General features: G+C 70.4%; 2 protein-coding genes and 2 long non-coding RNA genes across 4 annotated transcripts in view; 2 read left to right on the top strand and 2 right to left on the bottom strand.

Moving 5' to 3' along the window:
- Positions 1 to 1,472: 1,472 nt before the first annotated feature.
- LOC310888252 (uncharacterized protein) lies at positions 1,473 to 7,183 on the bottom strand (the record flags this gene model as incomplete). The annotated part of the gene is made up of 2 exons (XM_083814826.1): positions 1,473 to 5,606; positions 6,969 to 7,183. 2 exons carry the CDS (start codon positions 7,181 to 7,183, stop codon positions 1,694 to 1,696), a joined length of 4,128 nt encoding a protein of 1,375 aa, XP_083670952.1. The 3' UTR covers positions 1,473 to 1,693.
- A 724-nt stretch (positions 7,184 to 7,907) lies between these two features.
- On the bottom strand, positions 7,908 to 9,844 carry LOC310888269. Its single transcript, XR_014575873.1, has 2 exons — positions 8,664 to 9,844; positions 7,908 to 8,471 (listed from the first exon to the last, which is right to left on the bottom strand). It is a non-coding gene; the product is annotated as an uncharacterized lncRNA (long non-coding RNA).
- Positions 9,845 to 10,825: 981 nt separating this feature from the next.
- Positions 10,826 to 11,377, top strand: LOC310888267. The gene is made up of 3 exons (XR_014575871.1): positions 10,826 to 10,914; positions 11,021 to 11,065; positions 11,194 to 11,377. It is a non-coding gene; the product is annotated as an uncharacterized lncRNA (long non-coding RNA).
- Positions 11,378 to 11,549: 172 nt separating this feature from the next.
- The window catches only part of LIG1 (DNA ligase 1), a gene marked incomplete at its 5' end in the record, with an annotated part of 8,674 nt that continues 7,480 nt past the window's right edge, over positions 11,550 to 12,743 (top strand). Inside the window, 3 exons of the mRNA XM_083814825.1 lie at positions 11,550 to 11,570; positions 12,424 to 12,551; positions 12,638 to 12,724. Coding sequence (XP_083670951.1) covers positions 11,550 to 11,570; positions 12,424 to 12,551; positions 12,638 to 12,724 — 236 coding nt within the window. The remainder of the gene's footprint in view (positions 11,571 to 12,423; positions 12,552 to 12,637; positions 12,725 to 12,743) is intronic.

The following is a 12,743-nucleotide window of genomic DNA, read 5'->3' as shown; positions in this document are numbered from 1 at the left end:
CTGGGGGTTAGGGGGCACACTGGGGGTCAGTGGGGGCACACTGGGGGTCGGGGGGGGCACACTGGGGGTCAGTGTGGCCATACCGGGAGGGTCACAAGGAACATACTGGGCATCACTAGAGCCATACTGGAGGAGAGTGGGGCCACACTGCGGGGGGGGCATTAGTGTGTAGGGGCCACAGCGGCTATACTGGGCATCACCGAGTCATACTGGGGAGACTGGGGCAGTAGTGGGTGGGATATTGGTGGCATAATGTGGGGGTCAGCAGGAATATGCCGGGGGGGGGGGGGGGAACAGGGGCCATACTGGGGTACAGCGGGGACTTAGTGTGACTGGGCCACATAAAGCGGGGATACTGGGGCCACACTGGTGGGCAGTATGGCCATACTGGGCATACTGGGGCCATACCGGGGCACAGCGGGGACACAAAGGGCTATGCTAAGGGAGCTATTAGGGCCACACTGGGGGCCGGCGGGGGGTCCCCCAGGCTCGGCAGGGTTATACTGGGGAGCACTGGGAGGGGAGGATGGGGACAGAGGGGCCATACTGGGGGCACTGGTCCATGCTGGGAGAGGAGCAGGCACAGAGTGCCTGTGTGCTGGGGGGCAGTGAGGCTGTCCCTGGGCTCGGGAGGGCCGTGCTGGGGCCGAACTGGGCCGTACTGGGGGCAGCGGGGCTGTACTGGGGGATGAGCGGCTCCCCGTGCCCCCCCTCCCAGCGCGCCATGGTTTGAGCCGCACCCCCCCCGCCCAGCCCGGCCGGTGGAACCGCCAAGCCCCGCCCCTAGCAACAGTCGCCGTGGCGACGCCCCGCCCCTAGCAACCGTCACCGGGGCGACCCGCCCCGCCAGGCCCCGCCCCTTTCCCCGCGCCGGAAGGAGGGAGGCGGCGCGTGCCGGAAGGGTCCGTTTATTGGTCGGGTCCGGGTGGAGCCGGTGCCACCGCGGCGCTGCCCCCCCGGCTCCCGCACCCCCGTGCTTACAGGGCCCCCCCCCCCCGCCCGCCCCTTCGTCCTGCTGCAGCACCGCGAGGGGTGGCGAGGGGTGGCCCTTGGGTGGCCACCGGGGGGCTGTGGGTGGCCACTGGGGTCCTTGGGTGGCCACCAGGGGCCACTGGGGGGCTGTGGGTGGCCACTGGGGTCCTTGGGTGGCCACCAGGGGCCACTGGGGGGCTGTGGGTGGCCAGCAGGGGCCCTTGGGTGGCCAGCAGAGGCCCTTGGGTGGCCAGCAGGGGCCCTTGGGTGTCTGTGGGTGGCCAGCAGGGGCTCTTGGGTGGCCAGCAGGGGCCCTTGGGTGTCTGTGGGTGGCCAGCAGGGGCCCTTGGGTGGCCAACAGGGGCCCTTGGGTGTCTGTGGGTGGCCAGCAGGGGCTCTTGGGTGGCCAGCAGAGGCCCTTGGGTGTCTGTGGGTGGCCAGCAGGGGCTCTCAGGTGGCCAGCAGGGCCCACTGGGTGGCTGTGGGTGGCCAGCAGGGGCTCTCAGGTGGCCAGCAGGGCCCACTGGGTGGCTGTGGGTGGCCAGCAGGAGCCCTTGGGTGCCCACGGGGCACCACGGGGTGGCTGCGAGGTGGCCGTGAGGTGGCCACGTGGTGGGGGCCATGTGGGGGCTGCGGTGGCCCTGGGGGTGCCGCCCCGGTGGCCACCCCGGGGGCAGCAGCGTGGCCGCGGTGGCCGTGGGGTCCGTGCCGCTTGCCCCCCTCAGAAGGTGTGCACCAGCTGCGCCCCCGGCAGCGCCTGCACCCCCTGCACCGCCGGCAGCTGGGGGGCCGGGGGGCCGGGCAGCAGCTGCACCACGGCCTGCGCCCCCCCCTCGCTGCCCGCTGCCCCCCCCCGCCGGGGCTCCCCCCTCAGGACCAGGACTTTGGGGGGTCCCGCAGGGGGACCGGCCGAGGGCTGGGTGCCCGCCCCCCGCAGCACCAAGATGCTCCGCAGCCCCTCGGCCGTCTGCAGCACCCCCAGCCCCACGGCCGGCGCCGCCCCCCCCTGCACCAGCAGCACCTCCGGCGTCGGAGGGCCCCCCGCCAGCGGCACCCCGGGGGGCTGCGGGGCGGCGTGTGCCCCCGCCGGGGGCTGCAGGTGGACCGGGGGCACCTCCACGGCCTGCAGGTGGACGGCGGGCACCTCGGTGGCCTGGAGGTGGAGGTTGGGCACCTCCACGGCTTGGAGCTGGATGTCGGGCACCTCCGCGGGCTGAAGATGGACGTTGGGCACCTCCGGGGGCTGCGGAAGGGTCTGGAGCTGGACGCTCGGGACTTGGGTGGCCTGGAGCTGGAGGTTGGGCACCTCGGTGGCTTGGAGATGGAGGTTGGGCACCTCGGTGGCCTGGAGATGGATGTTGGGCACCTCGGTGGCCTGGAGATGGACGCCGGGCACCTCGGTGGCCTGGAGATGGATGTTGGGCACCTCGGTGGCCTGGAGCTGGAGGTTGGGCACCTCGGTGGCCTGGAGCTGGACGCTGGCCACATCGGTGGCTTGAAGATGGACGTTGGCCACCTCGGCGGCTTGGAGGTGGATGCTGGGCACCTCGGCGGTCTCCAGATGGACGCTGGTCACGTCTGAGGTCCGCAGCTGGATGTCGGGCACCTCCGCGGCCTGGAGATGGACTCCGGGCACCTCCAAGGGCTGCGGCAGGGCTTGGAGCTGGACGTTGGTCACTTGGGTGGCCTGCAGCTGGACGTCGGTCACCTCGGCGGCCTGGAGCTGGATGCCGGTCACCTCCGAGGGCCGCGGCAGGGCTTGGAGCTGGATGTTTGTGACCTCCGAGGGCTGCGGCAGGGCTTGGAGCTGGACGTTGGCCACCTCAGCGGCCTGCAGCTCGATGTCGGTGACGCCCGCGGGCTGCGGCAGGGCCTGGAGCTGGATGTTGGTCACCTCTGGGGGTGGCGGCAGGGCCTGGAGCTGGACGTTGGCCACCTCGCCGGCTTGCAGCTGGATGTTGGTGACCCCCGGGGGTTGTGGCAGGGCCTGGAGGTGGACGTTGGCCACCTCGGCGGCCTGCAGCTCAATGCCGGTGACATCGGGGGGCTGCGGCAGGGCCTGCAGCTGGACGTCTGCCACCTCAGCGGCCTGCAGCTGGATGCTGGCGACCTCCGAGGGCTGCGGCAGGGCTTGGAGGTGGACGTTGGCCACCTCGGCGGCCTGCAGCTGGACGCTGGCCACCTCCGAGGGCTGCGACAAGGCTTGGAGGTGGACGTTGGCCACCTCCGAGGGCTGCGACAAGGCTTGGAGGTGGACGTTGGCCACCTCGGCGGCCTGGAGCTGGACGTTGGCCACCTCCGAGGGCTGCGACAAGGCTTGGAGGTGGACGTCGGCCACCTCGGTGGCCTGGAGCTGGATGTTGGTGACCTTCGAGGGCTGCGGCAGGGCCTGGAGCTGGACGTTGGCCACCTCGGTGGCCTGGAGCTGGATGCTGGCGACGTCTGGGGGCTGCGGCAGGGCTCCCAGCCGGACGCTCGCCCCCTCTGCTGCTGCCTGGCCCTGGGGGGGACCTGCCTGGCGCGGGGGCTGCTCAGGGAGGCCCTGCAGGACGAGGATGCCGGGCCCCGGGCCCTGCGGGGTGCCGGTCACCGCCTGCAGCCGCAGCCCAGGCACGGCCGTCCCCGTGCTGGGCACCAGCAGGAGGCTCTGCCCAGGGCCCGCGGGCTCCCCCCGGCGCGGGGTGGGCTCGGGGGGCGGCCGGGGGGCAGCGGGGAGCAGGATGAGCTTCTGGGGGGGAGGCGGAGGGCTGGGGATGAGCTGCAGGCCCTGCGCCGTCTGCACCAGCAGGAAGGTCTGGGCGTCGGGGGCCGCCACCTCCAGGCTGAGGGTGGCCTGCAGGACGGGGACGTCGCGGGGGGCGGCGCGGGGGGGCCCCTTGGGGCCCGCGGCGTGGGTGCGGAGGTGGCGCTGGAGGTAGGAGGCCATGACGAAGGCCTTGGGGCAGAGCGGGCACTGGTGGGGGCGGGCGCTGGAGTGGGTGCGCTGGTGGAGCTGGAGGTTGGAGGAGTGGGTGAAGGTCTTGCCGCAGTGGGCGCAGGCGTAGGGCCGCTCGCCCGTGTGGGTGCGCTGGTGCTGGCGCAGGTTGGAGGTCTGCGCGAAGGCCTTGCCGCACACCGGGCAGGCGTGGGGCCGCTCGCCCGTGTGCAGCTGCCGGTGCCGGCGGAGGCACGAGGTGTTCTTGAAGGCCTTGGGGCAGTCGGGGCAGGCGTAGGGCCGCTCGCCCGTGTGCAGCCGCAGGTGGTACTGGTAGTGCGAGGACCACTTGAAGGTGAGGCCGCACTCGGCGCACTTGAAGGCGCGCAGCCCCGTGTGCACCCGCTGGTGGATGGCGAGCAGCGAGGAGCGCTTGAAGGCCTTGGGGCACTCGGAGCACTTGTAGGGCCGCTCGCCCGTGTGGTCCCGCATGTGGTAACGCAGCCCCGAGGAGCCCTTGAAGGCTTTGCCGCACTCGGTGCACTGGTAGGGGCGCTCGGCCGGGGCCGGGGCTGCGGCCAGCGCCGGGGGGGGCCGCAGCGCCTCCGCCTGCGCCGGTGGCGGGCGCTGCTCGGCCGAGTGGCCGCGCTGGTGGCCCAGCAGACCGGCCAGCTGCCCGAAGCTCTTGTGGCACAGCGAGCACTTGTAGGGCCGCTCGGCGGCGTGGCTGTGCCGGTGCCGTGCCAGCCCCGAGCCGTTCTTGAAGGTCTTGCCGCAGGTGGGGCAGCGGTGGGCAGCCGCCGCCGCCGCCGTCGCCGCGTCCGCCGGCGTCCCTGGCCGGAGGTGGCCGCGCTGGTGGCCCAGCAGCAGCTCCTGGCTGGGGAAGGCGAGCTGGCACTCGCCGCACTTCCAGAGCATCCCCACCGCCTCCACCGCCTCCAGCAGCAGCGGCGGGGGCTGCGGCGGGGGCGGCGCGGCGTGGCTCTGCAGGTGCTTCTGCAGGCAGGCGTCCGAGATGAAGGCCTTGGGGCAGGCCGGGCACTTGTGGGGCCTGGCGGCGGCGTGGGTGCGCTGGTGCAGGAGGAGGTTGGAGGAGTGGGTGAAGGTCTTGCCGCAGTGGGCGCAGGCGTAGGGCCGCTCGCCCGTGTGGGTGCGCTGGTGCTGGCGCAGGTTGGTGGACTGGGTGAAGGCCTTGCCGCAGGCGGCGCAGACGTAGGGCCGCTCGCCCGTGTGGATGTGGCGGTGCCGGCGGAGGCTGGAGGAGTTCTTGAAGGCCTTGGGGCAGGCGGTGCACTTGTAGGGCCGCTCGCCCGTGTGCTGCCGCAGGTGGTACTGGTAGTGCGAGGACCACTTGAAGGCCATGCCGCAGAGCGCGCACTTGAAGGCGCGCAGCCCCGTGTGCACGCTCTGGTGGATCTGCAGCAGCGAGGAGCGCTTGAAGGCCTTGCCGCACTCGGAGCACTTGTAGGGCCGCTCGCCCGTGTGGCTGCGCTGGTGGTAGAGCAGCGCCGAGGAGCCCTTGAAGGCCTTGGGGCACTCGGAGCACTTGTAGGGCCGCTCGCCCGTGTGGGTGCGCTGGTGATGGATGAGCCGCGACGACCACTTGAACACCTTCCCGCACTCCAGGCACTCGTACGGGTGCTCCCCGCCGCCCGCCGCCGCCGCCGCCGCCCGCCCCGCCGCCAGCTCCGGCTGCTGCGCGCCCACCATGGCGGCCGCCCTGCGGAGACAGGGCGGGGATGGGGGCGCCGCACCCGGCTGGCCCAGGGGCGGTGGGGACAGACCCTGCGGACGGGGACGGGGACCGGGACAGGGAGCGGGGCTGGCTGCAGGGATGGGGATGGGGATGGGACGGGGATGGGATGGGGATGGGGATGGGGATGGGATGGGGATGGGGATGGGATGGGGATGGGATGGGGATGCGGATGGGATGGGATGGGGATGGGGATGGGATGGGGATGGGGATGGGGACGGGGACGGGGACGGGGATGGGATGGGGACGGGGATGGGGATGGGACAGGGACGGGGACGGGGATGGGACGGGGATGGGGATGGGGATGGGACAGGGACGGGGACAGGGATGGGACAGGGATGGGGATGGGATGGGGACAGGGATGGGATGGGACGGGGACAGGGATGGGATGGGACGGGGACAGGGATGGGACAGGGACGGGGACGGGGATGGGGACGGGGGATGGGGACGGGGATGGGGACGGGGACGGGGATGGGAACGGGGATGGGATGGGGATGGGGACGGGGATGGGACAGGGACGGGGACAGGACGGGGACGGGGGATGGGATGGGGACGGGGATGGGGATGGGACAGGGACGGGGACGGGGATGGGATAGGGACGGGGATGGGGATGGGACAGGGACGGGGACGGGGATGGGACAGGGATGGGGATGGGACGGGGACAGGGATGGGATGGGGACGGGGATGGGATGGGGACGGGGATGGGATGGGGACGGGGATGGGGACGGGGATGGGATGGGGATGGGATGGGGACGGGGATGGGACAGGGACGGGGACAGGACGGGGACGGGGGATGGGGACGGGGGATGGGGACGGAGATGGGACACGGATGGGGACAGGGACGGGGACGGGAAAGGGATGGGGATGGGGATGGGACGGGGATGAGGACGGGACAGGGACGGGGACGGGGACAGGGATGGGGATGGGATGGGGACGGGAGAGGGAGAGGGAGAGGGATGGGCGTGGCCGGGCCCGTGGTGGGCGTGGCTATGCAGATGAGGGGCGTGGCCGGGCCAATGGCACGGTCCCGGCGGTGGTGGGCGTGGCCATGTCCCTAGTGGGCGTGGCCTGGCACGTGCTGGGCGTGGGCGTCCCGGCGGGGGGCGTGGCAACACGGGGGGGGCGTGGTCCCGCCGGGGGGGGCGTGGCCACCGCTCAGCGCCGGCCCCGCCCCTTCGCCTCCGGGCAGGAGACCCCGGCGGCCGCGCGCCCTTTAAGGCCCCGCCCCCTCCGGCGCCCGGCGCAGGCGCCGCCGTCACCGCCGCGGCCCGGCCCGGCCCCGCCGCCCCGCCCCGCCCCGCCCCTCCCCGCGCCGCCGCCGCCGCTCACCTGGGCGGGGAGGGCCCGCGGGTCCCCGGCCCCGTCCCGCGCGGGCAGGGCCCGCTCCGGCCTCCCGGCGGCCCCGACGCCCGCCCGCCCCCGGCGGCGCGCACGGCAACGGCGGCGCCGCGCGCACGGCCCCGCCCCCGACCCCGCCGCGCGGCCCCATTGGCCGCGCCCGCCGCGCGGGGCCGCCTGGGAAATGGAGTCCGCCTCGCCGCCATCTTGGCGCCGGGAATGGGAGGGGAGGGGGGCGGGCGGGCACGTGACCGCCCGGTGCCTGCCGTCGCGGCGGCGTGACGTCACTGCCGGGCCGGGGGGTGGTGCTCCCAGTGCTCCCAGTGCCCTCCCAGTACTCCCACTGTCCTCCCAATGCTCCCAGTGCTCACCGTGCCCTCCCAGTGCTCCCCCAGTGCTCCCACTGCCCTCCCAGTGCCCCCCAATGCTTCCGGCGTGCCCAGTGCTCCACCAATGGTCCCAGTGCCCTCCCAGTGCTCCCAGTGTCCTCCCAGAACCCCCAGTGCTCCCAGTACCCCCCAGTGCTCCCAGTGCCCTCCCGGTGCTCTCCCAGTGCTCCCCCAGTGCTCCTCAATGCCCCCAGTGCCCCCAGAGCCCCACACAGTGCTCCCAGTCCCCCCCCCCAGTGCCCTCCCAGTGCCCCCAGTGCTCCCAGTGTTCCCCCAGTGCCCTGTCCCCAGCCCCTCTGCACCCCCCAGGACCCCCAGGGCAGCCCCCAAGGGAGTCTGTGGGTGTGCACGTGTGCACGCATGTGCATTCGGGTGTGTGCGTGTGTGAACAGTTGTGTGTGCACGCGTGTGCGTTTGTGTGCGTGCGCGTGTGCATGCGTGTATACGCGTGTGCACGAATGTATACGTACGTGCACGTTTGTGCGTGTGCATGCACACGTGTACGTGTTAATACGCAGAAACGCTCCACAACTCACGGTAAAGCAAGTCATACAGCGGGTATGCCTTTATTTCGGCGCCGGGGGCGTTAAGGGATAACTCCTCAAAAAGTTACGCTCGCTCTAAACAATGCGTGCTCTCGTTATATGCAGCATAACTTTACATATGCATGAACTTTCATCATGCGCTTATACATATGCATAACCCAGCTATGCACGACTTATATTATAATTAGTTATGAGACCTAATCTACATGTGGTCCTCCCATCTGCGCCTGCGTACCGCTCTCTGGCGGTCGTCCCTGGTGGTCTCTTAAGACGAAGTAAGGCTCCTCCTTCCTCGTATCTGAACTTTCCACCTCTCTCCCTGGCGCTCGCGCTTTTAAGTCCTTGGCCTTTGTCCAAACTACAGGAGCGGTTTCGGCTGGTTCTTGAGGCAGGTTCTTCGTCCTGATCAGGAGCTGTCCTTTGCGAGGGGCCCCAAAACTTCTTGCTTCGGTTAATTTGCACGATAGTTAGCTGATTTTGCAAATTTTAGCTGGCACAGATGCACATTGTAAATCAACCACAAGGACAGGACTGAAGTAGGGAGTATCCACAGGACAACCCTGAAAGATAAGGGAAGAAAAATAAACTTTAGCACCAAGTAGAGACAGGGAATACTTTAAGAAAAATTTGAATAATTAGACCGTCAAAGGCAAAAGAATTTGCCTTGTATTTAGAAAAAGGGGGATTGAGAGGGCGAACTGAAATTGAGGAGGAAACAGCAGCTTGAGATATATTTATAGCCTTGTGCTTACATTTTGTAACTAACCGCAAGACAGAGGATGTAGAATGTACACGAGCGGTTACGAAAACTCGTCTGATAAAACAGGAAGATAGCACAACCCATGCCAAACAAGAGCCGGTTTAGATGAGTTCTGTGGCCAAGGTGAAAAGTGCATAGCGAGGAAGACGTACGGCCTTCATCCTGAAGACCCCGGCCCATAAGGAGGAAGACGTACGGCCTTCATCCTGAAGACCCCGGCCCATAACGAGGAAGACGTACGGCCTTCATCCTGAAGACCCCGGCCCATAAGGAGGAAGACGTACGGCCTTCATCCTGAAGACCCCGGCCCATAACGAGGAAGACGTACGGCCTTCATCCTGAAGACCCCGGCCCATAACGAGGAAGACGTACGGCCTTCATCCTGAAGACCCCGGCCCATAAGGAGGAAGACGTACGGCCTTCATCCTGAAGACCCCGGCCCATAAGGAGGAAGACGTACGGCCTTCATCCTGAAGACCCCGGCCCACGACCACCAGAAGACGCTATGGGTGTGCAGCCGGGAGGAGTTGAAGGCGGAGACGACGGAAATGATTTCTCAGAACGCATCGTAATAATTTTCGGGGAAACGTTATGAATATGTGTAGGCATTTCCTTAATCCTGTAACCCTTTCTGTGTAAATACCGGGCAAACTACCGCGGTGGGCACGCATGATTGTGGTGGGGCGACCCCCCCGTGCTGCCCAGCGCTGGATAAACATACCTACTTTACGATCTTACAGGTTGTGGGGTCTGTTTTCCGCACGTCATGGGGGCCTGGGGTTGTTTGGGGTCCCCTTAGGGCCAGGACACGGCCTCCAGCACCAGCCACACCTGGTGGCCGTGCTGGGGACGGTGACCACGGAATCATTAGGGTTGGAAAAGACCTCCAAGATCGTCTGGGCCAACCATCCCACCAATATCACCCCGTAAACCACATCCCTGAGTTATCACATCCAGCCTTTCCTTAAACGCCTCCCCAGGGACGGTGACTCCACCACGTCCCCGGGCAGCCCGTCCCGACGCCTGGCTGCTCTTGCTGACAAGAAACGTCTCCCGGTTTCCAACCCGAGCCTCCCCCTGGGGCAACTGGAGGCCATTCCCTCCGGTCCTATCGCCAGTTATCTGCCAGAAGAGGCCGACCCCCAGCTCCCACAGCTTCCTTTCAGGCAGTTGTAGGGGTAATAAGGTCTCCCCTCGTGCGGATGGGGGGACAGGAGAATATGGGGACAGGGGGACGGGGGGACAGGGGGACGGGGGGACAGGGGGACGTGGGGACAGGGGGACGTGGGGACAGGGGGACGGGGGACAGGGGGATGGGGGGCAGGGGGATGGGGGACGGGGATGTGGGGACGGGGGGATGGGGGGACAGGGGGACGGGGGGATGGGGGACAGGGGGACAGGGGGACGGGGGGATGGGGGGACAGGGGGATGTGGGGACAGGGGGACGGGGGGACGGGGGGACAGGGGGATGGGGGACAGGGGGATGTGGGGACAGGGGGGATGTGGGGACGGGGGGACGGGGGGACGGGGAACGGGGGGACGGGGGGACAGGGGGATGGGGGACAGGGGATGGGGGACAGGGGGATGTGGGGACGGGGATGTGGGGACAGGGGGATGGGGGGGGACAAGAGAATATGGGGACAGGGGGACGTGGGGACAGGGGGACGTGGGGACAGGGGAACGGGGGGACAGGGGGACGTGGGGACAGGGGGACGGGGGATGGGGGGACAGGGGGATGGGGGGACAGGGGGATGTGGGGACAGGGGGATGTGGGGACAGGGGATGGGGGGAGGGATGGGGGGACGGGGGGATGGGGGACAGGGGATGGTGGGGACAGGGGATGTGGGGACAGGGGATGGGGGGACGGGGGATGGGGGGACGGGGGGATGGGGGACAGGGGGATGGGGACAGGGGGAGGGGGACGGGGGGATGGGGGACAGGGGGATGGGGGGCAGGGGGATGTGGAGACAAGGGGGCCACTGGGAACTGGGGGACACGGGAACAAGGGGCCACGTGACCACGGCGACACTGCCCCCCCACCCCCGCCCAGCGCTGCCCCTTGGGCGGCACCTCCCGCCCCGCACAGCCCCCCCCCACCCCCGCCACCCCCCCACCGGCTCCCCCGCCCCGGACTACATCTCCCAGCAGCCCCCCGCGCGCCGCTCGCCCCGCCCCCGGCAGTGACGTCAGCCGCTCGGATTTTTTCCCCCGCGAAAAGCGGCGGCCATGCAGCGGCGGATCACGTGAGCCGGCGCGGCGCCGGGACCCCCCCCCTCCCCCTTCCCCCTCCCCCCCCCGGTGCCGGCCGTGACCGCCCCCCCCCCCCCTCCCCCCCCCCCTCCCTTCCAGGTCCTTCTTCGGGCCCCCCCGGGCCGCGGACGGCGGCGCCGCCCCGTGAGTGGGGGTCTGGGGGGGGGGCGGGGGGGATTTGGGGGGGGGGGCAAAATGCTGGGGGGGAGGGGGGGGGTCGGGGGTGCTGCCCCCCCCCCCCCCCCCCCACGAGCTCCTCCCCCCCCCCCCAGGGCTCCCGCCCGGCAGCAGGGGCAGGGCCCCCCCCCGCGCCCCCTCCCCCACCTCGGAGCCGTCGGCGGAGCCCCCCCAGGACCCCCCCGAGGAGCCGGAGCCGCTGGAACGAGGGGACCCCGATGGGCGGGGGCCGCCCTCCCCGGGACCCCGGTCAGAGACCCCCCGGTGACCCCCGATGCCCCCCCCCGTACCCCCCCGGTGCCCCCCCGGTGACCCCCGGTAACCCCTCGTGACCCCCGATGCCCCCCCGTACCCCGCCGGTATCCCCCCGGTAACCCCTCGTGACCCCGATGCCCACCCGGTGCCCCCCCGTGCCCCCCCGGTGACCCCCGGTGCCCCCCGGTGAACCCCGATGCCCCCCGGTACCCTCCCGGTAACCCCTCGTGACCCCCGGTGTCCCCCCGGTGACCCCCCGGTATCCCCCCAGTACCCCCCGATGACCCCTGGTAACCCCCGGTAACCCCTCGTGACCCCCGGTATCCCCCCGGTAACCCCTCGTGACCCCCGGTGCCCCCCCGGTGACCCCCCGGTATCCCCCCAGTACCCCCCGATGACCCCCGGTAACCCCTCGTGACCCCCGGTGACCCCCCGGTGACCCCCGGTGCCCCCTCCCAAATCCCGCCCCCTCCCCGCCCCCGTCGGTCCCAGTCCCTCCCAGTCCAGCCCCGGCCCTGCTCTGGCACCCCAGTATCTCCCAGTCCTGCCCCAGTAACCCCCCAGTCCCCCATTACCACGCCAGCCCCATCCCAGTACCCCCTACATCTTACGCCGTTACTCCCAGTATCCTCCCAGTATCCCCCCAACATCCCACCAGTATCCTTCCAGTATCCTGCCCGGAGCCCCCCAGTACCCCCCCAGTATCCTCCTGGTATCCCCCCAGGATCCCCCCAGTATCCTCCCAGCATGCCCCCAGGGCCCCCCAGCTCCCCCAGTATCCCCCAGTGCCTTCCAGCATCCCTCCAGATCCCCCCAATACCCCCCCCAGCTCCCCCAGTATCCCCCCAATACCCCCCCAGCTCCCCCAGTATCCCCCCAATACCCCCCAGCTCCCCCAGTATCCCCCCAGTACCCCCCCAGCTCCCCCAGTATCCCCCCAATACCCCCCCAGCTCCCCCAGTATCCCCCAGCGCCCTCCCAGCGCCCCCCCAGTACCCCCTCAGCACCCCCCAGCTCTCCCAGTGCCCCCCCAGTGCCCCCCACCCCATAACCCCCCCCCTTCCTCACAGGGCCCCGCACCCCCCCAGCCCCCCGGCTCCCCCCAGTGCTCCCCGGCCCCGGGGGACGAGGACGGGGCCCCCCCCCCTCCCCCCCCCAAGCGCTGCCGCCAGGACCGGGGACCTCCGGCCGCCAGCAGGTGGGTGACAGCACGGCGGGGGGCACCCATGGGTGCCGGGGGTCCCCTGCCGTGCCCCCCCCACACACCCCGTGGTCTCCCCGCAGCCCCCCGCCGCTGGACCCGTCCCAGTACGACCCCGCCAGGAGCGGGTACCACCCGCTGCGGGACGCCTGCTGGGGGCCCGGGCAAAGGTGGGGGGGGGAATTTTGG

This window comes from Anser anser (genome assembly GCF_964211835.1).
Source record: "Anser anser genome assembly, chromosome: 32".
In the NCBI taxonomy this organism is placed as follows: domain Eukaryota; kingdom Metazoa; phylum Chordata; class Aves; order Anseriformes; family Anatidae; genus Anser; species Anser anser.
The sequence above is the reverse complement of the archived record's forward strand: the minus strand, read 5'-3'. Positions and strand labels throughout refer to the sequence as shown.